This window comes from Bombina bombina, chromosome 4 (genome assembly GCF_027579735.1).
Source record: "Bombina bombina isolate aBomBom1 chromosome 4, aBomBom1.pri, whole genome shotgun sequence".
NCBI classification, from domain to species: domain Eukaryota; kingdom Metazoa; phylum Chordata; class Amphibia; order Anura; family Bombinatoridae; genus Bombina; species Bombina bombina.
Window position 1 is genome coordinate 510,555,517 of NC_069502.1, and position 27,046 is coordinate 510,582,562.

General features: G+C 34.8%; 1 protein-coding gene across 4 annotated transcripts in view; it reads left to right on the forward strand.

The window, feature by feature from the left end:
* COL19A1 (collagen type XIX alpha 1 chain) overlaps nucleotides 1–27,046 on the forward strand; it is a 1,696,717-nt gene that overhangs the window by 1,263,505 nt on the left and 406,166 nt on the right. For all 4 annotated transcript variants that reach the window (XM_053710417.1, XM_053710419.1, XM_053710420.1 and 1 more), the window contains 10 exons: nucleotides 3,902–3,928; nucleotides 4,040–4,093; nucleotides 4,425–4,478; nucleotides 7,546–7,599; nucleotides 12,403–12,492; nucleotides 17,636–17,680; nucleotides 17,849–17,926; nucleotides 18,400–18,435; nucleotides 18,978–19,022; nucleotides 20,524–20,577. In XM_053710417.1, coding sequence (XP_053566392.1) covers nucleotides 3,902–3,928; nucleotides 4,040–4,093; nucleotides 4,425–4,478; nucleotides 7,546–7,599; nucleotides 12,403–12,492; nucleotides 17,636–17,680; nucleotides 17,849–17,926; nucleotides 18,400–18,435; nucleotides 18,978–19,022; nucleotides 20,524–20,577 — 537 coding nt within the window. The remainder of the gene's footprint in view (nucleotides 1–3,901; nucleotides 3,929–4,039; nucleotides 4,094–4,424; nucleotides 4,479–7,545; nucleotides 7,600–12,402; nucleotides 12,493–17,635; nucleotides 17,681–17,848; nucleotides 17,927–18,399; nucleotides 18,436–18,977; nucleotides 19,023–20,523; nucleotides 20,578–27,046) is intronic.

Sequence of the window (27,046 nt, forward strand, 5' to 3'; positions counted from 1 at the left end):
TATTTAACATCAGAAAGAGGAGGTTATTTTTGCTTATGTCCCTTATCTTAGGCAGTAAGATAGTGATCTGTTAGGAATCTGAACTCCAAGTTTGGCATTCATGACCTCCAAGATCTCCAACCAGAATTTATGTAGTTCACCGCACCCCCACCAAATGTTTGGTAGTGTACCCTCCTCTCCGCAACCTCTTCAGCATTTGCTGTCTGTATTTTTGAATATAGCTTTTAATTTGTGTGGAGTGTGATACCATCTGGCTAGATATTTATAATTCATCTCCTGGATTTTAGCAGAGATGGAGGCTTTGGTGGGGTTTATGAATATTTTGTTCCAATCTTTATCTGATATGTGTTCTCTTAACTCTAGGTTCCATTTGTGGGAATAGGTGGGTGGAGGGTTTCCTCCTTGATTTAATAATAATCCATATGTCAGGGAAATGAGACACTTGGGGAGTGGGTTCATTAGGCATATTTGTTTGTAGTTCGTTGGCAGTCTTATAAAGTGTTTTCTCTGTATGTGAGTTTCTATATAGTGTTTAAGTTGTTTGTGAGAAAACCAGTTGAATGCTTTGTCAAATTCTCTCAGTTCAGTTAATGTTTTTAATTTAGAGCTTGAGATTACTTTAATGACCGAAACCTGTGCTATGTGCATACCCGATTGGCTTTTCTAGTAGGCCTAAAGAGTGAAGGTCTGAGTTTTGGATGTAGGGAGTTAGCGGTGAATGTGCAGAAGATATATGTGGGATTTTGTGGCACTGATTGTAGAATTCTATTAGGATTGGGTAATCTTTTATTATCGCTTGTTTGGCTTTTGAGGGTAGCCATCCCAACATTTTCTACACTAAGGACTTCCCTACTTAATTGTACCCATATTTTATCCTTGGAGTTCATGCACCATTCGGCTTGCTGTTGTAAAGTTATAGCTTTTTTATAGAGATCTAGATTTGGTAGTCCTAAACCACCTTTCTCCTTGGGTACATATAGTGTGTTCCTATTACCTCTGAGTATTGTGTCTCTCCAGATATATTTATCTATCTCAGCTTGTAGTCTTTTAATATAAGTATGGTGAAGTGGAATTGGTAAAGTCTGAAGATGATAAACAATCCTGGGTAGTATGATCATTTTTATTACTCCTATGCGGCCCAGCCACGAGATATGGTTATTTTTCCAAGCTGAAAGATCTCTAACAATTGAGTCAAAAAGTTGTTCGAAGTTAGTGTCAAATAGTGTAGAGAGTGATGATGTAATGTAGATCCCTAAATATTTTAATTTGTGAATTTGAACTGAGAGTCGGCAGATTATGAGGGCTTGCTGTAAATCATTATCTGGTGTGGAGATATTTAGTAATTCCGATTTAGTCAAATTTAGTTGGAAATTGGATATTTCTCTGTAATTAGTAAATTCTGTAAAGGTGGCCAGTAGTGATGTATGAGTGGATGATAATGTTATAAGAATGTTGTCTGCGTACATGGCTAATTTGTGTTCCGACTTGATCCCTGATATTAGATTATAGTTTCAAATTTTTTGTGCTAATACCTCTATTGAGAGAGCAAACAACAAAGGTGACAGAGGACATCCCTGCCTTGTTCCATTGCATATATGAAACAGGTTAGACAATGTTCCGTTTATTTTTACTTAGGCAGAAGGTAAGGAGTATAGGGAGAAAATATTATTAATAAATTTGGGTCCAAATTTCATATGAGACAGGGTGACCCTAAGAAAATCCCAGTCCACCCTGTCAAAATCTTTTTCAGCATCTGTTGAGATTAGGAGCATCGGGATGTTGTTGCTTTGGGCATATGAAATTAGTTGGATAACTTTTGTAGTGTTATCTCGGGCTTCACATCCCGGGACAAAACCCACTTGATCTGGAGATATTAATTTTGGTAGGAATTTATTGAGATGTTTGGCTAGTATCTTGGCATAGATTTTCACATCTATATTCAGTAGAGAGATAGGCCTAAAGTTTTCAGGTCTGTCTGGTAATTTCCCCGGTTTGGGGAGGACAGTAATGTGAGCAGAAAGCATAGATGGAGGAAAGCAATTTAAATTGTCTAAAGAGTTGAATAGTGTTGCTAGATGTGGGGCTAGTATTGCAGCCTATAATTTATAATATTTAGCACTGAAATTGTCTGGGCCTGGGCTTTTACCTCCCTGGAGATCTTTAATTACTGAGAGAACTTATTAAACGGAGAAGGCCTCATCTAAAGTCAGAGCTTCCTCTGTTTGTAGTGTTGGGAGTCGAATGTCCTGAAAGTATGTTGATACCTTTCGAAGTTTTGGATCTTGTGATGCAGTTAGGTTGGCAGGGGAATCTGTCTTATTTATGGTATAGAGTGATTATAGTATGTACGAAAGACCTCTGCTATAGTAGGTGTGTCAGCATGAGTATGGTTCTCTCTGTCAGTCACACTATGTACATGAGTTTTAAATTGTTTACGTTTGATAGCCCTAGCTAGGAGCTTCCCTGTTTTGTCACTATGTTCATAATATAGTTGTTTCAGACAGAGTGCATTTCTTTGGTGTTCTTCTGCGTGCAGACATTTAATTTCTTCTCTAGCCTGTGTGAGGTTTGCAAGGTTTTCTTTGTGTGTAGGGTCTATTTTATGTAGATGTTCTAATTTTTTAACTGTAGCTAACAAGGTGTTATATTTTTATACTTTTCTCTGTGTTGGCGTTCTTTTTCTTTTTAAATATATATATATAAATTATTTTGTGTAAAATATATATTTATTCCCATATTTATTTATATATATAGATAGATACACATCAAAACATTTTAAAAGCAAATAAAAATAATATTGTATATATATATATATATATATATATATATATATACATATATTTATATACAGTATGTATATATATTTGTGTTTATACATGTGTTTATATGTGTATATATGTTTGCATGTGTGCACATACTGTACATATTTACACATATAAACACATAAATACACATGTATACACACACATATTTAGATATGGTGTGTATATATATATAAATATATATATAATGTGTGTATATACAGTATATATATGCAGTCAAACATTCAGCGATTTACATATGCCTTTTAAAACCTTTTTTATATATATTTTAATTAAATTGTGTATTTATTAGTGTAATACTTTATTTTAATACTTTTTTCTATATGTTTTTGTGATTTTTTTTAACTTTTATACTTTACTTCAGGTCTCAAGTCTCACAATATATTCTAGTGCATTTTCTGCTTTTGCTCAAGTGCAACCTATAACTTTAAACTAATATGAGCACTTTAGCACAGTTGCAATATCCATTGAAAATATAGGTTGCGCTAGAGTGATGTCGGCCGCACTAACCCTTCTTTGCTAAATGGGATTTACCATGGACATGTAATATCAAGTTGCATGCTAATGTTAGAGCACTCCAGCGATATTAATATCGGACCCCTTGCTATCACTAGTGCACCATTTATAATCTGACCCATTGTGTTTTATCTTAAATATATATGAATAAAACAAATGGAAATGTAAGGTAAAAAGTAAGATAAATTAATTATACTAGCCTAATAATGATTGATATAACCTCTCATTGATGAAAACTAGAGGCGGATTGAGATAATTTTTCAGAACATTATGGATGATGTCAGTTTTTAAATATTTCCAGATTTATGGTTCTAGACAATGATTTAGAACCATTTTTATTTCAGAAAGTGAAGGCTCGTCATTTTCATTTCTTTAAACAAATTGTAGGCATCAAATAAAATAAGTGTTTACATTTAAAACCTGTATACTTTGTTTTCTATTAGATTTCTATTTCCCTACTGCACATCAACTTTTTCTTTACTTTTTTATTAGTATTATTTTTGCATATAAATATGAAGAAAAAAAAACTAAAATCTAAGGCTTGCAATGTGATTTTTTTTCAGGGAGAAAAGGGAGATCAAGGAGATAAGGTAATTAAGTTTAAAATTGACACATTAAATTGTGTTTAATATATGCTATAGCTTAATACAATAAAAATATTTTGTTTTATTTTGGGATTTTCTTATATGTATTTTATGTAGGGTGAACACGGTGTTCCAGGTTTACCAGGATTTGCAGGACCTCCTGGGTCACAGGTACAGTTCAGACCGAAGCATTGGGTCAAATCCATGATATGTGTTGCATAAGCAAATATGAGCATTGTTTATTACGGATATACAGAGTTGGTAAATTACATATTTTTTTTAGACACAAAAATGTAAATATATAATTTCACTGTACATTATTCATTTTGTATGGTTCATAATTAACAAACCAGAAAGGTTATTGGCGTCAAACTTTCTCATCATATTGGGTTCCACAGCTACAAATCCAGGTCAAGATCCAAAGGGTTTATTGTTACTAATAAATTACACTGACATAATCTTTCCATCTTATTTAGTATGCCATTTGTATACTACACTTTAGGGGGCAAAAGGGGAGCCTGGACCAACTGGACCACATGGATCACCAGGAAAAGAAGTAGGTATAAATATGTAATAATATGTACACTGATTTGTTATAGCAAATATAACCCTTAAGTCTGTATAAACATTAGAAAATTACAGTAGATTTGTGTTCTTCTCTTTTTTTAATTTTGGAACATGCTGAAAATTAACTTTACAAATGTGATAGGACATAGAAACAGATAACACATACTGGAGAAAATGTATTAAGCCATAAATAAAGTGATCTTTTTAAATAGAGACTGTACTTGACAGGCCTTACTTAATCAGTGATGAAAGGAAAAAATAAAGTTAAAGGGACATGAATCCCAACATTTTTTTTTTCATGATTCAGTTAGAGAATACAATTTTAAAAAACATTCTAATTTACTTCTATTATTTAATTTGTTTCAATCTATTGGTATCATTTGTTGAATGAGCAGCAATGCACTATTGATTTCTAACTGAACATATGGGTGAGCCAATGACAGTACAGTATATATTTGCAGCCACCAATCAGCAGCTAAAACCTAGATTCTTTGTTGCTCCTAAGCTTGCCTAGATAAACCTTTCAGCAAAGGATAACAAGAAAAGGAAGCACATTAAAAAAATAGAAGTAAATTGGAAAGTTTTTTTTAAATTGTATTCTCTATCTAAATCATGAAATAATTTTTTGGGGGTTTCATGTCCCTTTAATCTTAACTGTAAGAAGGATGTTATCACATTAGGAATACTTGAGCCCAGACTGATGCCATCCTTTGTGTATAAGGTTAACATTTACTCCCTGTTCAACCATTAAGGATACACACTGCACACTCAAACCATCTTGCCTTGTGCTACACTGAAACACACAATGTAATCTTCATTTATTGTATCTCTTTAAAAAGTTGGAAGTAGCGAACATTTCATGGTTTATCTTTTTAACCACTGGTATTGCTTCCTTAAGCTCCCTAATTTGTAAACAGAAGTGTTTTTATTTTTCCTGAGTCTATGGAGTGAACAAGGTGGTGAACATTGTTGATTAAGGCTTCATTTGTGAATCTATACATTTAGAAAAAAGGCAATTGTGCAAGGCTAAAAATCATTAAAATAGCACAGCAAGCAATAGTTTATGATAAGATGCAGATTTCAGGGTTCAATACATTTATATTTTAAAAAAATACATTTGCAGATTTGCATTGGTAATATAACTGCACAGACTGATACAAGCTATGTTTGAAATAGAAGCCATTTATCCAGTTTAAATCACTGACTGAATATTATACATTGATAGATCATAGTTATTTGTTCCTTTGTGTGCACTACAAGCAGTTTTATTAAAGAAAAATGTATTTAAATAAAGGGTTTAACACAATCTATCTGATGAGACCCTTTTGGCTCTTTTTCTGCACATTCGAGAAGGCCCAATCCAATTTAGAAGTTCAATAATGTAGATGCAAGCACTGTAAAACGCACCGTTGTGAATGTGTTTAGACTGCATTCATGAAGGCACAATCTACTGTAAAGGCTCATTCCTTTTAAAAACATTCACAAAGGAGCAATCTCATTTGAACATCAACTTTGCAGAAACAATATTTCAATGGGGCAGTTTCACAATTTACAACTTCAGTACTGTTAAAATCCAGTATAAGAAGATATAATTCGTTTTTCTAATAGAAATCATAGTCTCCTTTTTTATTTCAAATGTAGATCATGCAAAACCGTAAACATTGTGCTTTTAAAACAATAAAGGTAGTAATAAAAAAAACAACGCTTAAAATATTAAAGTGACAATATAGTCATTGAGCAAACATGCCCATCATGTCTAGATACAAATGGCGTTCTGATTGTTTAGCAGTGACTAGGGTGGATTTGGATTACAATAGGTTCATCTCACTCATGTAAATGAATATTTCATACACAAACAGAACAAAGGGGTTAATTCAAAATAACTTTTGAATGGGATGTTGTATATGTCAGTTCCAGGTGGCTTTGCAGTTCTATTCTGATAACAAGTACGTAATACACAAAAAGGAAACACATTTTGTGGCTGCAGGTGATTGTGATCACTTAGAAAGCACATTGACCATTATGGCTAGAAAGCCAAAAAACTTTTCAGGAGCAAAAAGGTGATAGATTATAATTGACTCCAAAGTAACCTTTGCTTGATTACCTACTCTATAGTTATCCTAGGAATGGCTGTTGGTAACTTTAATGTCACTTAAGTGATTCTGTTTTGCATGGAAATGTTTTAAATGAAGCTTTGTCCCTAAACATCAATAGTTCTCACAATATTATAGGTGCAATTGGATGCACAAAACTAATTGCACAATGTGATGGCAAGTTCTTAGAACAAGACTCATTCTTCATTCAAACTGACATATTTATTTATCTCAATGGTAAAGAGTGAAAGAGGTAAAGGTAGGTTAATTTTATTGTTTAAAGATTTTACCGTCTTCAGAATTTGTCTCATTATAATGTAATCTGAATGGTCCACAAATATATTGGAATCTATCTAAATGGATGATTCATACAAGCAGCTTAATGATGAAATTATTATATATATATATATATATATATATATATATATATATATATATATATATATATATATATATATTCACACAGTTTTTATGGGTTCAAAATATTTTACAATTTTTAAAAAATGTTTTTAATATGAAGGAAATGACTGTTTCTAAGATTTTGCAATGCTGTTCTTCATTTCAAATAAAAAAAAAATATGTTTTTTCTTTTCCCCACAAAAACTTCTGTACATTGAAAATGTATAGTTAATATAGTATGAGTACTACTCTGAAATTAAAAGTCTAAATATTTTTTTTTATTATTATTATGCAAGATCGACCTATCTGCTTCCCATTTGAAAATTGCTCTTGGTGTTTCATGTCAAGAATCTAGCAGTTACTCAGAAAGTGAATGGCTTTAGAATACATTTGACTTTTTTTCACATTTATGCAAATATTTTTGCAGTGGCTGTATATCTATATCCTCACTTCTCAGTCTGTCTATCTTTTTTTTCTTTTAGAATATACATTTTACTTTTACTATTAATTATCAGCCTCAATACACTGTATACTTTCAAAGTATCCATACATTTTTTTTAACAGGGTTTGCCTGGTGAAAATGGTATTCCTGGAAAACAGGGTATTAAAGGTGAAAAGGTACTGTATACATATTTTAATTAAAAACATGAACCAACATTCTTTTTAATGATTTTCTATTATAGATGCTTAGGGGACACAGTTTGCTATGTCAGCCTTTTTATGTTAAAGGCACATAGATTCAAAATTAAATGTAAATGGGTTGAATAGTGCGTTTTAAACAACTTTCCTATTTATTTTTTTGATCAATTTTGCTTAGTTCTCTTCTTAGTTAAACTTTACATTATTATCCCACTGTCTTGCAATATTTTATTTGCCTAGGAGACTCTTAAAGTTACATTAAAGGAATAGTCTAGCCAAAATTAAACTTCCATGATTCAGATAGAGCATGCAATTTTAAGGAACTTTCTAATTTACTTATCAGTTTTTCTACGGTCTCTTGGTATCTTTATTTGGATGGAACCTTAGGAGCCGGCCAATTTTTGGTTCAGCACCTGGGTAGCGCTTGCTAATTGGTGGCTACATTTAGACAACAATCAGAACATGCTGCCCATATATATATATAGGAATATCTATTTAGAAATACAAAAAACATATTCTGCTATGTGCAGAAAATTGGAATGTGAAATATTTACAGTAAATACACTCTATAACACTTTATTAAATGGACAGTCTTCTCCAGAATATTTATTGTTTAAAAAGATAGATATTCCCTTTATTACCCATTTCCCAGTTTTGCATAACAAACACAGTTATAGTAATATACTTTTTACCTCTGTGATTACCTTGCATCTAAGCGTCTGCAAACTGCCACCTTATTTCAATTCTTTTGACAGAGTTGCATTTTAGCCAATCAGTGCCTTCTCATAAGTAACTCCACAGGCATGAGCACATTGTTATCTATATGACACATATGAACTAACGCCCTCTAGCTGTGAGAAAATGTAAAATGCATTTAGATAAGAGGTCGGCCTTCAAGGGCTTAGAAATTAGCATATGAGCCTACCTAGGTTTAGCTTTCAACTAAGAACTAAGAACTAAGAACAAAACAAATGTGATGTTTATATGTGTATATATGTTTGTAAATCCATATATTCACATATAAAAACATATTTACACATATATAGACATATATATATCGCATTTACTTTCAACTTGTTTTTCCAACGGTAAGCCCAACACGCGCAAACCCAAACGATAAACCCCTTATCGCTCGGGCGCAAATGTGTGCACTCCACTCGTAATCCAGCTCTTCCTGTTTAATGTCCCTTTAAACAAGATTGTGCCTTCATGACTGAGTTTTGTATAGTGCGCACACCTCCATGCATGCTAACTCCAAACAGAGTCACAAAAGTGGGCTTTAAAGTTATTGTTCCTAGCTTGTAAAACAAAACGAGCATTAGTGACCATGAGTTCAATAATGTAGATGCAAGCACTTTGAAAGTCTTGTGAACAAGTTTGTTCTTAGTGTGCATGTAGGTGGACCAGATTATGAGTGAAGCACAAACGTTTTGTGCGCGAGTGATAAGGGGTTTATCACAGGTGTTATGTTAGAATGATTACGGCATCCTCAGATCTCTGGTTAACTGTTTCGTAAAACGAAAAAGTTGCACAAAACACATAAAAAATACATTACAAAGTACACTTACACTCATAACAACACCATCTAATAAAAATATTTAAAAAGATATTGCACACAAAAGTTATAAGGGCTCAAAAAGAAGATCTCAGGTAATCTCAGGCATGCAAAGGTCTTTAACATTGAGATACATGCATATACATGTCTAATGATGTATATGTGTGTGTGTGTGTATATATATATATATATATATATATATATATATATATATATATATATACACGTGTGTGTGTGTACATTTGTAATTATATGTGTATATATGTATTTATAGACATATATACCCATATAAACACATAAATACATATGTACACAGATAAGACATTTAAATAAGTCAATATAAAAGTCATATAAAATTGTGTGCTCTATCTGAATCAAAGGCATTTCATTTGGCTTTAATGATATTGTTGCATTTACAATTGATGCAAATATTAATGCTTAGCATGTCTTTTTAGATACTTATTGAATATGCATAAAATCTCTAAGAAATATATTTTATAGCTTTAAGAAAGTCGTTTTTATATAGCTTAATGGGAAAAAATACAAATGACCTTTTTTGAAAAGTTACAAATTTATAATCTTAAAATAAAATATAAATTCATGCCCTGGTACTGGTAACCATGTACTTTAATTTCCAATTCATACAACAGAAAAGAAATCTCTTTATATAAGAGAGATCTAAAGTATGGATAAAAGACTACACACTGCGATGGAAATTAAGTATTTATAAAACTTAGACAAATATAAATAACTCTAAATAGCCTCATTCACATCTGAATTCAACCATAAAACATATACAAATAAACATATAAAAACTCCCCAGAGAACTATTAAAGAGATAGCAGGATTAGTAATCATACATTAATGCATCAAATGAATATAATTTTTTTTTTTTTTTAAAAACCTAGATTAAAAAACATTTGTGTAACTAAGGTTATTAAGATTTTGAATTCACAGTATAAAAAGAGTGCCTATTAGCAGTCAATTTATTTCAAGATTGCTCCAGTCACAAAGTGCTCAAGCAACAAAGCCTGGAGTTTCTAATATTCATTTTTTAGTTCCTCTTTTTTGTTTAAAATATAAATCAGATATTATAAATACAAAAGCTTGCAATATCTATGCACCATACATTCTTAAAAGGGCAAATGATTATATATTTTCATGACAAGTGCCCCATTTAGTAAATATTTGATAGCTGGGAGGTGCTCCATTAGCAGTTATCCTACAGCTTTGTACTGTTATCTGTATGGTGAAAACAAACAGGCAATCTGCATCATCGGTGCTGAATTCACACTTTGCTTTACTGTGATTTTGTGGGATTATAATCTCACAAGATTTCATAGTAAAGTTCCTTAAACTAAGGAGGGGAATAAAGTGACTTTGCTTGCACATACTAGATGCACGCTCCCTTGCAAGTCCCGGGGCTAGCATCCTGATTGGATGCTTGAAGTCCCTTTACAAAAGAATGTGACTAGCAACAACATTTATATTCCTTCTATTTTAGGGATATTCGTGTAATATTTTAATGTCAGCATTTTACAGTTATGCTACATCACTTTCAAGTAATTTAACAATACATATGAAAATCATTTCCCTTCAAATGTTTATATTCCAGAAAGAGAAAAATGGATGAACTTGTTCATTGAAAACATGCATGTTCTGGCACTTAGTTCTATCTTACTGCCACATAATTTCAACTCATTTGTCCTTTTGTTTTCTAGAGCTGGAATTTTGTATTTTTTTTTCTCACAGCCTTATGTTGTTATGTTTAGAAAAATTGCATGCTTTTGACTTACAACAAAAAAAACAAGTAAACGTATTCTCATTGAAATTGATCTTTTAGATTGTTATTGTAATTCAGATTTAGAAGTGTTTTAAAAAATTACCCTGATAATGAAAACTTTTGACAAAATTATACAATGCTATACATTTATTAACACATACATATATATGTATATAATTATATATATATATATATATATATATATATATATATATATATATACACATACTATATATATATATATATATATATATATATATATATATATATATATATATATATATATATATATATGTACTATATACATAGACCGCAATGTAAAGGCACTTTTCAGTGCCATTTTTTTACCAACACCCGGCTCCGACCAACTTTAATCCCCAAATACAGCCTAGTGCTGTTATTTTATTAAAAAAAATAAAGATGCTGCTATCTTTATTTTTTTAATAAGATACACTAGATTGTATTTTGGGGGCATTCGGGGCACATTTATAAAATTAACCAGAAATCAGATCTCTGGTTAATTTTAAAAGTGCTTATTGCTACCACAAGCCCGCGGTAGCAATAACAAGCCGCTTGTAATGGCCGATTAAATATCACACACTTGCAAATGGTAAAATTTGCACATTTGCGGGAGCACGATAATTTAACGTTCCACTTGTAATCTAGCACTAAATAAATGCTAGACAGAAGTAAGCATTCAAATAAAAGATTAATCTGTGAATAACATTTAGATGTGTTTTTTTAAGTTTAGTTAGTTGTTTACATTAGAGAGAAAATAAGTGTAATGTTTTAATGTCTATAAAACAATGGGCCGGCCATGTTGTAACTTAGGTTACCTTCTCTGCTTTCAATAAGGGAAAGTTATAAATAGGCCACTAGAGTGTGCAGCCAATGGCTGTGTGGAATATAACAGTGTTCTGCACTTCAATTTCTAACAGGAACTGAAACGCTCACAATTTCAGAATGGAATTAAAGGAAAACTGGACAAACTAAATAATGAAAGTATATTGCAGACTTTATATATATATATATATATAATTTATCATTTTATATTACCATCACAAAATGCCCCTTTAAGAGAAGGACAAATTAGCTCTTAGATTTTGTTTGATAAATTTAGCAAGGATGAAAGCAGAGATAACCAAATGTTAAGAAGATTTAGTTCTAAAAATTATATGATATAAAATATTTAATAGTATTTGACCTTTTCTAGTTACTGACCATAAAATTCTTATTATAGATTTGTTTCACTGACACATTTTAATAGACGTCATTGAAATACAGTCTTGAACAATTCCCTCAAGCAGTTATAGATAAATGTTTTTGAGCTATTTTTATGGTCTTTAGTTAAATATACATATTTTTATTTTGATAATCACATTAGAGTGTGCCCTTTTGAGAGACCCAATTTGGTATATGTTTAATAACTTTCTTTTCTATAAAGGGTGAAGCTGGGGGCATTGAAGGGCCACCAGGGCCCCCAGGTCCAAAAGGAAATGTAGGACCACCAGGACTGGGTTTACCTGGCACAGAAGTAAGTGCAAATTGTATTGTAGCTCATGTTTAAATATTTATTACATTATTAATATTTTCTCATTGAAACGTTTGTCGCAAAACTCTTTTCATTAAAAGTATACTTCCTTTATGTTAAAAAGATAACATCCTGAAATATGTTTGTTTTCTTTTTCTTCTTAACTTTTTTTTGTCATATTCTTGGTCATGTGATTACAAAACACATTACTACTTGATTTTATGTTTGTGGAGGGTGTTCAGCGGCAGTTTTAGTTATATGTTGCAACCCCATTCTCCAAAGTATAGGCCACCATCAATTTGCAAAGCAGTAGATTTTTTGTGTGTGCTGTACTAATCAGAGATGGAGGGGAATAGGTAATAAGAAAAGCAACAATAAGACTAAAATAATCAGCAGTACCACTGTCCAATAGGCCTTTTGGTATAGCTTAGTGGGAAACTTTCGGCTAGATTACGAGTTTTGCGTTACGAGTAAAAAAGCAGCATTAAGGCTCATAATGCTACTTTTTTTTTACTACCGCTGCTATTACGAGTCTTGTAGGTATAGCTGTCCCGCGCACTTTTTTGGCTGCACCGCAAATTGACTTACGCAATTTGCGTAAAGATTTTTTCAATGGGACTGCCATAGCGCCAATATTACAAGCTTCTTTTTGGAGGCCAAAAAGTGAGCGGTACAGCCTATCCCGCAAGATTCGTAACGCATTCTAAAGTCAGTAGTTATGAGTTTTACACTACAAAGCAGTAGCATAAAACTCATAACTAAAGTGCTAAAAAGTACACTAACACCCATAAACTAACTATTAACCCCTAAACCGAGTCCCTCCCGCATCGCAAACACTAAAATAAAATGATTAACCCCTAATCTGCTGCTCCCGACATTGCCGCCACTAGAATAAACATATTAACCCCTAAACCGCCGCACTCCCGCCTCGCAAACACTAGTTAAATATTATTAACCCCTAATCTGCCGCCCCAAACATAGCCGCCACCTATCTACATTTATTAACCCCTAATCTGCCGCCCCCAACGTTGCCGCCACTATACTAAAGTTATTAACCCCTAAACCTAAGTCTAACCCTAACCCTAACACCCACTAACTTTAATTAAAAAGTTATTTAAACCTAAATAAAACCTACTATTAATAACTAAATAATTCCTATTTAAAACTAAATACTTATCTGTAAAATAAACCCTAAAATAGCTACAATATAACTAATAGTTACATTGTATCTATCTTAGGGTTTATTTTTATTTTACAGGCAAGTTTATTGTTATTATTATTATTGTTATTATTATTTATGTATTTATTTTAACTAGGTAGAATAGTTACTAAATAGTTAATAACTTTTTACTAACTACCTAGCTAAAATAAATACAAATGTACCTGTAAAATAAAACCTAACCTGAGTTACACTAACACCTAACCTTACACTACAATTAAATAAATTACCTAAATTAAATACAATTATCTAAATTACAAAAAACAAACACTAAATTAGACAAAATAAAAAACAAATTACAAGATTTTTAAACTAATTACACTTAATCTAATAGCCCTATCAAAATAAAAAAGCCCCCCAAAAATAATAAAAAAAAACCTAGCCTAAACAAAACTACCAATAGCCCTTAAAAGGGCCTTTTGCGGGGCATTGCCCCAAAGAAATCAGCTCTTTTACCTGTAAAAAAAAATACAAACAACCCCCCAACAGTAAAACCCACCACCCACACAACCAAACCCCCCAAATAAAATCCAAACTAAAAATAACTAAGCTTCCCATTGCCCTGAAAAGGGCATTTGGATGGGCATTGCCCTTAAAAGGGCATTTAGCTCTATTGCTGCCCAAACCCTAATCTAAAACTAAAACCCACACAATAAACCCTTAAAAAAACCTAACACTAACCCCCAAAGATCGACTTACAGTTTTAAAGAGCCGACATCCATCCTCAACGAAGCCAGGAGAAGTCCTCAGCGAAGCAGCAAGAAGTCCTCAACGAAGCCGGGAGAAGTCTTCATCCAAGCCGGGAGAAGTGGTCCTCCAGATGGGCAGAAGTCTTCATCCAGACGGCATCTTCTATCTTCATCCATCCGGTGCAGAGCGGGTCCATATCAAGACATCCTGCACGGAGCATCCTCTTCTTCTGACGACTACCCGACGAATGAAGGTTCCTTTAAGTGACGTCATCCAAGATGGCGTCCCTTAGATTTCGATTGGCTGATAGAATTCTATCAGCCAATCGGAATTAAGGTTGACAAAATTCTATTGGCTGAATAAATCAGCCAATAGGATTGAGCTTGCATTCTATTGGCTGATTGGAACATCTAATTGGATTGGATCATCCAATAGGATTGAACTTCAATCCTATTGGCTGATTGCATCAGCCAATAGGATTTTTTCAACCTTAATTCCGATTGGCTGATAGAATTCTATCAGCCAATCGGAATCTAAGGGACGCCATCTTGGATGACATCACTTAAAGGAACCTTCATTCGTCGAGTAGTCATCGTAAGAAGAGGATGCTCCACGCCGGATGTCTTGAAGATGGACCCGCTCCACACCGGATGGATGAAGATAGAAGATTCTGTCTGGATGAAGACTTCTGCACATCTGGAGGACTACTTCTCCAGGCTTGGATGAAGACTTCTCCAGGCTTCGTTGAGGACTTCTTGCCACTTCACTGAGGACTTCTCCCGGCTTCGCTGAGGATGGATGTCGGCTCTTCAAAACTGTTAGTGGATCTTCGGGGTTAGTGTTAGGTTTTTTAAGGGTTTATTGGGTGGGTTTTAGTTTTAGATTAGGGTTTGGGCAGCAATAGAGCTAAATGCCCTTTTAAGGGCAATGCCCATCCAAATGCCTTTTTCAGGGCAATGGGGAGCTTAGGTTTTTTAAGTTAGGATTTTATTTGGGGGGTTTGGTTGTGTGGGTGGTGGGTTTTACTGTTGGGGGGTTGTTTGTATTTTTTTTACAGGTAAAAGAGCTGATTTCTTTGGGGCAATGCCCCGCAAAAGGCCCTTTTAAGGGCTATTGGTAGTTTAGTTTAGGCTAGGGTTTTTTTTATTTTAAGGGGGCTTTTTTATTTTGATAGGACTATTAGATTAGGTGTAATTAGTTTAAATATCTTGTCATTTGTTTTTTATTTTGTGTAATTTAGTGTTTGTTTGTTTTTTTGTAATTTTGGTAATTGTATTTAATTTATGTAATTTATTCAATTGTAGTGTAAGGTTAGGTGTTAGTGTATCTCAGGTTAGGTTTTATTTTACAGGTACATTTGTATTTATTTTAGCTAGGTAGTTAGTAAATAGTTAATAACTATTTAGTAACTATTCTACCTAGTTAAAATAAATACAAACTTGCCTGTAAAACAAAAATAAACCCTAAGCTAGATACAATGTAACTATTAGTTATATTGTAGCTAGTTTAGGGTTTATTTTACAGGTAAGTATTTAGTCTTAAATAGGAATTATTTAGTTATTAATAGTAGGTTTTATTTAGATTTATTTTAATTATATTTAAGTTAGTGGGTGTTATGGCTAGGGTTAGACTTAGGTTTAGGGTTAATAACTTTAGTATAGTGGCGGCGACGTTAGGGGTGGTAGATTAGAGGTTAATAATATTTAACTAATGTTTGTGATGCGGGAGTGTGGTGTTAATATGTTTATTATAGTGACGGCGATGTCCGGAGCAGCAGATTAGGGGTTAATAAGTATAATGTAGGTGTCGGCGATGTCGGGGGCGGCAGATTAGGGGTGTTTAGACTTGGGGTTCATGTTAGGTGTAAACATAAATTTAGTTTCCCCATAGGAATCAATGGGGCTGTGTTACGGAGCTTTACGCTGCTTTATTGCAGGTTTTAGGCTTTTTTTCAGTCGGCTCTCCCCATTGATGTCTATGGGGAAATCGTGCACGAGCATGTACAACCAGCTCACCGCTGACTTAAGCAGCGCTGGTATTGGAGTGCAGTATGGAACACAATTTTGCTCTATGCTCACTTCTTGTCTTTTAACGCCGGGTTTATAAAAACCTGTAATACCAGCGCTGTAGGTAAGTGAGCGGTGACAATAACGTGCAAGTTAGCACCGCACCCCTCATATTGCAAAACTTGTAATCTAGCCATTTGTTAAAACCCAAATTTTTATGGTCTAAAGCCACTATGCTGTGTCATTGCCCTTTAACAGAGCTGTGAAAATTTCCTTATCAACCAATGGGCAATCAGTAAAAGGGACCCATATGAAAAATACATGTCAGGGTTCTTATACAAAACATTTTTTTAAACAGCTCTTAAAACAGCCCTGACATATGTATTTTGTGTCCCTTTATATAGCAGCAATATGGTCACCCTAGTTATTCAAAGATTTACATTTCCTGTCAGTTACATTAACAAAACATCTTTAAACTAGCTTTTTGCATGAACAAATGTTTTAAACATTGTTTTATTTGCAGGATATAGTTTTTGTATTCTGAAAATATTCTTAAATAGTCGTCTCTCTCTCTTTCTTACTATCTATCTAAACATTTTGCTTATATGATTATGATAAAACACAATTTAAAACTAAAAAAATATTTTACTTCTATTACCATACAGGAACAGCAATGCACTACTGGGAACTAACTGAACACACCAAGGGAGCCAATGACAAGAGGCATATATGTGCAGACACTAATCAGCAGCTATTTTCCAGTTGTGCATTTCTGCAACTACAAAATAAAAATAGAAGTAAATTGGGTAATTATTTAAAATTGCATCTTCTAGCCAAAGCAAGAGCATTTTAAATTTACTTTATTGTCTCTTTAATGTACAGTATGCTTGTACAAAAAGATAGAAAGAAAGCTGTATACCTGAGTACTAAAAAATATTTTAAAAAATAAATTTATTGCTAATATGTAACACTATTTAAAAAGAAAAATCATCAAATCAGAACATAAAAAAAGCTTTTCAGAATGTATTATCTTGTATCAATAGTGGGTAAAAGCACATTAGAGATTGACAGAACAGTAGTTTACAGTGAAGGAGTGGAACCAAATAACTAGTATTGTTGAAATTGTAGGAGGTTATTAAATGTCAGGTCAGTTGTTAACATTGATCTCAGGTCTACCATTAACATGGATTGTCATTGCTGTAAACTCTTATCAATACTTTATTTATTTTAGGGTCCAAGTGGCATTTCTGGCTCACCAGGTCCTAGAGGTCCTAAGGTAATATATTCCAAAAAAGTTAAAAAAATAAAAAAAAGCTTTTAAGTTATGGTTATGTTTTTCTCAGTTTTTCTTTGTAAGTACACACAACTGAAGATGTTGTTCATATTCTACAGAGAAACCATTGTTCTCCCTTTTAAAAAATGCACTAACAGAGTCATTCCGCAGGGAGAAAGAGGATTACCTGGTGTACAAGGACCACCTGGCGAGATTGGGTCCCCAGGGATTGGCACAGATGGTCCTCAAGTAAGAATTACACTGTCTCCTCTAGAAAAAACATGTAATGACTGGTACTGTGACTAATTTTACTTGGTCTATTTTGAACATTTAAGCTTCATAAGTTCTATAGTTTATATTGTTTATTTAAGCTGATATGTTGTTTTTTTTACTGACTGAAAGCTTCTACTGCATTTACTGTAGAAATAACAATTACGTTATTTCACTAAAGGATGGCAACAACTGTCAGCAATTCTCATTTAAAAGTAACATTTTAGAATAAATTAAAGATTTCATTTGCTTTGAAGATAACATTTCTCACTGTGATAAGAGACCCAATTACTGCTCTTACTAATGTTAATACTTATGCAGCAAATTGATACTCCGTTATGTACAACTTTTATATTAGGGACTTAATATGATAAGTAGGCATAAAATAGTAACTTTCTATCTACATGTTATAATAATGGGAGTTAATTAATTATATTTGTTTGTTTTCATAGGGATCAAGAGGTCCTCCAGGAGAGCCAGGTTTCCAGGTAAGTTTCTTTTTGTGGAGAAAACACCATATAGAGTTCCATGCAGGGATCAGGAAGATGGATCGTAAGTCAGGGAGGCCAGTGGTATGAGTCACATGTTTCATGGTGGGAGACAAGGCAGATGGAAGTCAAAGGTGTTCAGAGGGAATAGCTGAGAAGTCTACAGAGGGGGTAGCCAGTTAAAAAACTGGATTGTTGGTCCTTAAGGGGGGCAAACTGTGAAGGGACAGCAGCAGGGAGGGGCAATATGTCACCCTTCTTCTAAGCCCAACCCGCCCCACAGGGATGCAGAATAAAAGATTGGAGTGGTTTTGCAACCTTATGCACTCCTCAACTGACAATGACCCACATTGTATGATACTGGTTAATTCAGAGTTTTCAAAATAGGTTTCATTTTATACATTAAGAAATATTTATGAAACATGTTTGTGTATATTACTTGTGGAACGTTTTTCCTTTGTTGTTTTTACTGTCTATTTTTGTGCATTATATTAAAACACATTTTTAAGATTCTAATATGCAATAATTGGACATTCATTTAGGGTCCGCGGGGTCTACCAGGAGCACCAGGTCTTCCAGGAGCAGAAGTGAGTACATACATTTTTTTTGGAACCACGTTGAGGGACATGATCAGAAAAGACAATATTCATCTAATTGACACATTAGTAAATATGTACATTGTTTGCAAACACATCGTATAACAGTATTAAAGAAGACAATAGTACTCTAATTGACAAACTTGTAATTATCAACATTACCCTTTTTAAGTACCATTTGCAACAGAAAATATTTTAATAATTTTAAAATTTTAAGAACTTAGGACAGTTGTTTCATTCTTTACTACTGAGGGCTAGATTATGACTGAAGCGCTAACTGTAGGGTGCAAGCAATATGGGGTATTTCTCTGCTTTTGCATGTTGCAAAAATAGCGTACGGATTACAAGTTTAAATTGAACGCATTCACTCGAGTACAATCAAATTTAATGCATGTCAGGTTAGCGCAACATCAGAGCTTGCGTAAAGGGTAGGGGATGAAATAAACTGCATTAAACACAACATAAATATTTGTAAAAGTACAGTAACACTCATATAAACACTGTCTGATAAAATTAGTTAAACAAAGTATTTAAAAAGTTTTAAGGGCTCAAAGATAGATGGTATAAATAAAAAAAAAAAGGCTGCAAAGGGCTTTAACATATATATGCATACATACCACATGTCTAAATATGTGCATGTATGCATATATATATATATATATATATATATATATATATATATATATGTACATTTGTATTTGTGTTTTACTGCATATTTACTGTACATATTTCACATTCCATGTATAATAATTCAAAATATTTTTTATTCATATTTTTAAATAGTTTATATTTAATATTTCGATAACGTGCATTGAAGAAAGCAATTCTTCATGTGCACTAACCTAACCGCGTTAGTCTTAAATTGCAAACAACGATGCGCCATACGCATATTTTACATTCCTATGTTCTTCAAGTAGACAATAATGTACTTTTTATTTTTAAATATATATTTCTATATATATTTTAAAATGTTCATGTACAATACATATCAATACCTTTATAGGAATAGATTTACAGGTATAGGTATATATAGAAATATGTATTTACAATCAAAAGTATTTTTTTATGTGAAGAACATTGGAATGTGAAATATTCATAATTCATGTCGGGTTTAGCACACCTGAATAAATGCGATTGGGTTAGCGCGTGGGTATGGGTGTTAGTGTTTTTCAGTATTCACGCTCCATAGAGTTCCATGGGGGAATACCTTAACACGACTGTGACTTCACAAAGTCTATCTTTTTGTGTGCTTTGTGTTTCGCTCACATGCAAACTTTATTCTTTTAACTTGCAATAAGATCGCAACCCAATGCGTGCAAAATGCTTTCATCTAGCGAAGTTAATGCACAAGCGGGTGCGCTACATATTGTGCCACTCGTAATCTAGCCCTGAATGAGTATTTACAACTATGTGAAAATGCAACATCTGTACAACTGTTGAATATCATATTCTTAACAAGTAACTACTGAAAATGTTTTGTTCATGGTTACAGGGTATTCCAGGAAGAGATGGAAGACCAGGGCTACCAGGTCCACCAGGTGACCCAGTATGTGAAAACATAAAGATTGCTTTATAACATACAATGATCAAGTCACCATGGAAATTTCTATACTTTTCTAATCAAATTATAATGTCACTTTTTCCAAATAACCAATCTATCCCCTTAATGCTAATGTCCTCTAAGCATCCCCCCACTGGAAATACCCTCATGTGATCCTACCTCCAGTCTTAAAACTGCTACCTCTAAAATTAACACAAAACGTGACCAAAACTAAAAAACCTCCTCCTATACGGTTCCCTCCCACAGCAGTAATCCTCCTAAGGACACTTACCCTCCCAAGTTTTACTTCTAAAATATGCAAGGAATCTAGCTAAAAAAATAAATCAAATTTATTTCCTTTTCTAAAATCTTCATGATCTTCAGCCTACAGTACTCGCTTGAGTTTCTTCTGAAGAAATTATGTTACCATACCCAGTGACAGATATTCACAACCTCGCCAGCATGGAGAGAAATCACACATAATCTTTAGGACATTTTTTAGACCTTATATTGTAATGCAAGAGTCTCTGTTTCACATAAAGAACACTACATAGCAACATAAACATTTCTCAATATATTGGTGTTTCTAAAAAAATTTAAGGGCATCTCTGTACTGAAGAGACTTCTTAGATCATCTCACCTGAGAGGCAAGGTTTTAAATATCAGGCCCCCATTGAGAATTCCGCAAGATCTTAGGCACAGCCTTGTATAATGATTGAATGCTGGAAAGAAAACACAAATATGTTTATATGACTGTGATGGTATTGATAACAGAAATATGATACAGGATTACATAGGTAATCAAGAGTATGATCCCTGCTTCAGGGCTAATATAGTTCAGTAACAAAAATACAGATGAACAGCTAACTACTCACCCTAAAATGTGTTAATCTTCACGGACTATTTCCTTGATCCATGTAATTACCCCCTTTGTTCATAGAACAGGAAAGAGAAGTATAAGACTCTGCACTAAAAATAAAAACCTCTGATCCCCTTCTAACTTTAATGCAAACTCCCTTAATTCTCTACTATCAGTGCAAGCTCCTTCTAACTTGAGAAAGCCCCACTCTTGAGACATTATTTCATGGCTACATAATATCAACTTTTCTTTTCCATTATCAATTGTGTCTTGTGTAATGAGTGCCAAGATGTTCACTGGGTGAAAGTGTACAATATAAACCAAGTGCATTAGTGTGAACAGGATAATGTATAACAGCAGTAGATTGGTCAATGCTTTCAAAACATTTGTAATTCTCAGTTTTCTTAGGTATTTTTCTGCATTTTTGTATATATGATTTTTAATGCTATAATTTGCTAAACATTATGTCACAGATGTCACCTTAGAGCCTTGACGGTGACATAGATATTTTATATACACAGTTTATTATGTTAAAGGCTGTATGTCGTGCGTGTGCATAAATCAATAGTAATTTTTACAAAACTCAAGAATCAAAACAAGAACATGAAAAACCTATTTATTTAAGCGTGACATTTGCTGATTATGTCATTCTACTGTATTTAATGGTCCTTTAAAGATTACTATTTTCTCGCCATTCTCCTGCTTAACCTTTTTGGATATTAGTGTGATGTTTTCCAGCTTCTTTTTTTATCTCTCCTGAAATCCATTCTCTACTTTTCTTTGTCAATCACAATATCCCAGAGGTTATTGCTGTTCCTTTCTTCTAAAGCCTAGATAGATCTATAAACTAAAGGACGAATATAGAATAACGAAAACCCAAATATTTTTAGTTACTCAGCTGAAATTAGGAATGTTCCACAACTTAAAGAATGTTGAACATTTAAATATATTTTACCTATTTAGTTAATACATATTTACTGTGGAACATTGCTAAAATGTTGTGTTTGGTGTAAATACATCTTATCCAGCACTACTTGTTTTACTGATAATCAATTCCAACACTGATTCTTACAGCATTCCAGTGTAGTTTTACAATTAGTATCTTCTATTTTCTTTAAAACGTGGGTCAAGCACTGACCTTTTATTACTAAACATGATTGAGCTAACATCAATTCACTTAAAAAGACAAAATGGTAATATTTGACTCTTATGTGTCGTCTCTTTCTTTTCCAACATACATACTCTAAGTACAAGATTAAGGCTCCATGCAGGAGCAACAGACTTAAACACAGACTTTATTCTGACTAAGGCCTGAACAAAGGATTGACATCTGGTAAATCAGCCAGACGTTTATGCAAAAGAACTGAAAGCGCAGAGATTTGGCCTGTCAGAATGCTGACGGAGAAGCCCTTCTCCAGGCCCTCCTGAAGAAAGGACAGAATGTAAGGAACCCCTAGATTCACAGCAGAAAAAGTATGTATGCCATACTTTATGGCAAATCTTGTGAGTTACCAGCTTTTCGAGTCTGAATCATAGTATCACCTTATCAGAAAAGCCTTGTCTAGACAAGACTAGGCGTTCAATCGCCAAGCATTCAGCTTCAGAGAATCTAGGTTTGGATGTAGGAAAAGACCCTGAAGTAGAAGGTCCTTCCTCAGAGGCAATTTCTACAGGAAAAGACGACATCTTCACCAGATCTGCAAACCAAATTCTGCAAGGCCAAGCTGGAGCAATGAGAAGCACGCTCCTGTTTGATATTGGCTATCACCCAAGGAAGGAGGGAAAATGGAGGAAACAGGTAGATTAGACCGAAGTCCCATGGAACCGCCAGAGCATTTAGATGTGACACCATCAGATCCAACTCTGGAACTCCCCATCTGAGTATTATCATTGAGAAGACTTCCAGATGTAAGGCCCACTCCCCCGGATGAAACGTCTGCCTGCTCAGATAATCCGCTTCCCAGTTGTCCACCCCTGGGATGTGGATGGCAGAAAGTTGACAGTTGTCAGACTCCACCCACTATAGTATTCAAGTCACCTCCTTCATAGCAAAGGAGCTCCGAGTTCCTCCCTGGTGGTTGATATACACCACTGAAGTAATTTTGTCCAATTGGAATCTGATAAACCAGACCAAACTCAGTTGAGGCCAAGCTATCAGCACATTGAATATTGCTCTCAACTCTAGGATATTTATTGGGAGGGCAGACTCCTCCTGAGTCCAAAGACCCTGAGCTCTTAATGAACCCCATACTGCTCCCCAGCCCGGAAGAATGGCGTCCGTGGTCACAATCTCCCAAGATGGTCTCAGGAAGCATGTGCCCTGGGACAGATTGTCCTGAGAGAGCCACCAGGACAGAGAATCTCTTGTCTGGATGTCTAAGACTATCCTCTGAGAGAGGTCTGATTGGTCTCTGTCCCATTCTCTGAGCATGCATAATTGTAGAGGTCTCAGATGGAAATGAGCAAATGGAATAATGTCCATGGAAGCCACCATGAGATCAATTACTTGCATACATATAGCCACTGATGGATGGACAGAGGACTGAAGAGAAGACATGCAGCAAGAAGTTCTGATCTCCGTCAAGAAAATCTTCATTGAGATTGAGTCTATGATCGTTCCAAAAAAACATACCCTGGAATATGGCACCAAGGAACTCTTTTCCAGATTCACCTTCCACCCATGAGAGCGGAAAATTGACAACAGAGAATCTGTATGGGATCTTGCTAAATGAAAAGATGGTGCCTGGACCAAGATATCGTCCCGGTACGGAGTCACCACAATTCCTTGAGATCTGGCCACTGCCAGAAGAGCCCCTATAATTTTTGTAAAGATTTGAGGGGCAGTGGCTAGGCCAAACGGTAGGGCCAGAAATTGGTAGTGTTTGTATAAAAAGGCAAACCGCAGGAATTCCTTGTGTATAGGAAAATGAAGATACGCGTCCTTCAAGTCAATGGTAGTCATGAACTGACCTTCCTGAATGAAAGAGAGAATGGATAGTCTCCATTTTGAAGGACAGAACCTTGAGAAGTTTGTTGAGACACTTGAGGTCTAAAATGGATCGAATATTTCCCTCTTTCTTGGGAACCACAAATAGGTTTAAATAGAATCCTTAACCTTGTTCTGCCAGAGGAACTGGGGCAATCACTCATAGAGAAGAGATATTATTTAAACAGTTTAAGAAAGCCTCTCTCTTTACCTGGTTTGCAGATAATTTTGACAGGAGAAATCTGCCTCTGGGAGGACAAGATTTGAATCCTATCCTGTATCCATGGGAGACTACTTCTAGTGACCAAGGATCTGGGACATCACAAATCCAAGCCTGCTGAGAAAAGGAAAGCCTGCCCCCCACCTGATCCATATTTAGATCGGGGGGACCCTTCATGCTGATTTAGACTCAGGGGATGGTTATTCCAAGGCTGGTTAGACCTCCAAGAGGTCTTGGCTTGCTCAGGTTTGGAAGAAGAGGAGGATTTCTGTCCTTTGAAATTGCGAAAGGAATGAAAATTATAATTTTGGCAACCCTTGGGTCTACCCTTCTTGTCCTGTGACAGAAAGGCTCCCTTTCCACGAGTAACCTTGGAAATTATTTCAGGCAGAACAGGACCAAATAAAGTCTTGCCCATAAAGGGCATAGACAGAAGTTTAAACTTGGATGTCACATCAGCAGACCAAGACTTTAGCCACAGGGCTCTGCTAGAAATCTTTGCCCCCAAACAAACTACTTGCATGTTGGCGTTACAGATAAAAGGATTAGCCAGCTTTAAAGCCTTGATACTATCCTGGATCTCCTCTATTGTTGTCTCCTCTGAAATCAGATTGGACAAGGAGTCGCACCAATAAGAGGCTGCACCAGCAACTGTTGCAATACTAGTAGCAAGACCGTGGTGTGGAAACATTTTTTCTTAAGTAACCTTCCAGTTTCCTATCCATAGGGTCCTTAAAGGAGAAATTATTCGCTAGAGGAATAGTGGTTCTCTTGTCTAAGGTGGATATAGCGCCTTCTACTTTAGGAACAGTGTGCCAGAGATCCCGCAGAGAGTCAGTAACAGGAAACATCTTTTTAAAAACAGGAGACGGTGAAAAAGGAACACCCGGTTTCTCCCATTCCTGAGAGATAATGTTAGACATGCGATCTGTAATAGGAAACACTTTCACAGATTTGGGTTTGACATCAAATACTCTTTTAAGTTTATTAGCCTTTTTAGGAGTCTTTGCGACTGCAGTCTATGAGTACTCCAAAGTAACTAGAACCTCTTTCAAAAGTAAACGGAGGTGTTCAAGCTTAAATCTAAAATGTACCTTCTCTAAGTCCGCTGTACTAGCAACAGCAGATTCAGAATCAGAGATCTCACCCTCAGAAGTCACAGAGGCTCTCATTTAACTGAGATAGACTGACTAAAGCAGCCTTGGCGGAATCAGAACTACTAGATTTAGAAATGTTCTTAGATTTTCTTTTCCTCTTACCAGCAATAGGTAAGGCACTCAGAGCTGCTGAAACTGCAGAAGTTACTTGAGCAGCAAAATCACCTAGTAAATATAGGCCCCCAGGAGCTGACTGAGAGGAACTGCAGGGCACAGCTTGTGTAACTGCCAAAGACTGAGGACAAATTTGAGGCATACTACGGACAACATTATCCTGAGAGACAGAGGGCTCTGAGTGGGTGTCTTTATTTTTAGAAAGCAACATTTTATTCAGACACGTGGAACAAAATTGCACAGTATGTATAACTTGGGCATCAACGCAATAAAGGCATAAAGGATAAATTATCAGCATCCAAAGTCCTGTGGTGTATATCAAAAAACTGAAACAATAAAAGTTTATCTATGAAAGAAAAAATTACAGGTACCGCAATTCCCCAGCTCTGCTGGAGAACAAACTCACCCCATCTGTGACCAGGATCGACTTTCGCATTAGAAAAACGATCCTAACTCCTGACATATGCAGAACCTATCTGCTACCAAGATCCGCTGTAAATTTCTTAAATAAGCAGACTCTTCACAGACTGCTACTATCTACCTTCTCAATGATCCAGATATGAACTGCGCCGTAACTATAGAGAAGTGCAAGAAAGTTAAGTGGTCCCAACTTCAATAAAAGTGCAACACAGAAAATCACTTAAGGAACCGTCAATAGCACACAAATACAGCGCATTAGTCAAAACGGAAACATACTCTCCTTTACATTGCCTGATAAGCTCTAAGGGCAAACACACCACAAGTAAAAACTCCACAATAATAAGGTTAACCCCTGCAGAGCCCAAAAAAACTAAAACATTCTCTGTCTTTTTATTTTCTAAGAAAGCCTCTAATGTTATAACAGTGCCCAACCTCTGCTGCCCAGGAATTATATACCTAAATGTAAAGAGATAATTAACCCCTTAAGTGTCCACCTCTTCTTTGAAGGTTTAATCCTCTAAGTGCTGATTCCTTCTAACCTAGAAAGCAAAAGCACTTACCTGTGGATCCGCTGCAGGTTTGGTACAGCATCACAGGTATGACAGACTCAGCCGACCTCTGACAGGAACCTGTAGAGAAAGAAAAGCAGAGTAACCAACCCTGGTTTTCTATAGATGGATAGCATAAATGTTGGAAGGGAATCAAGGACTACCTCGCCG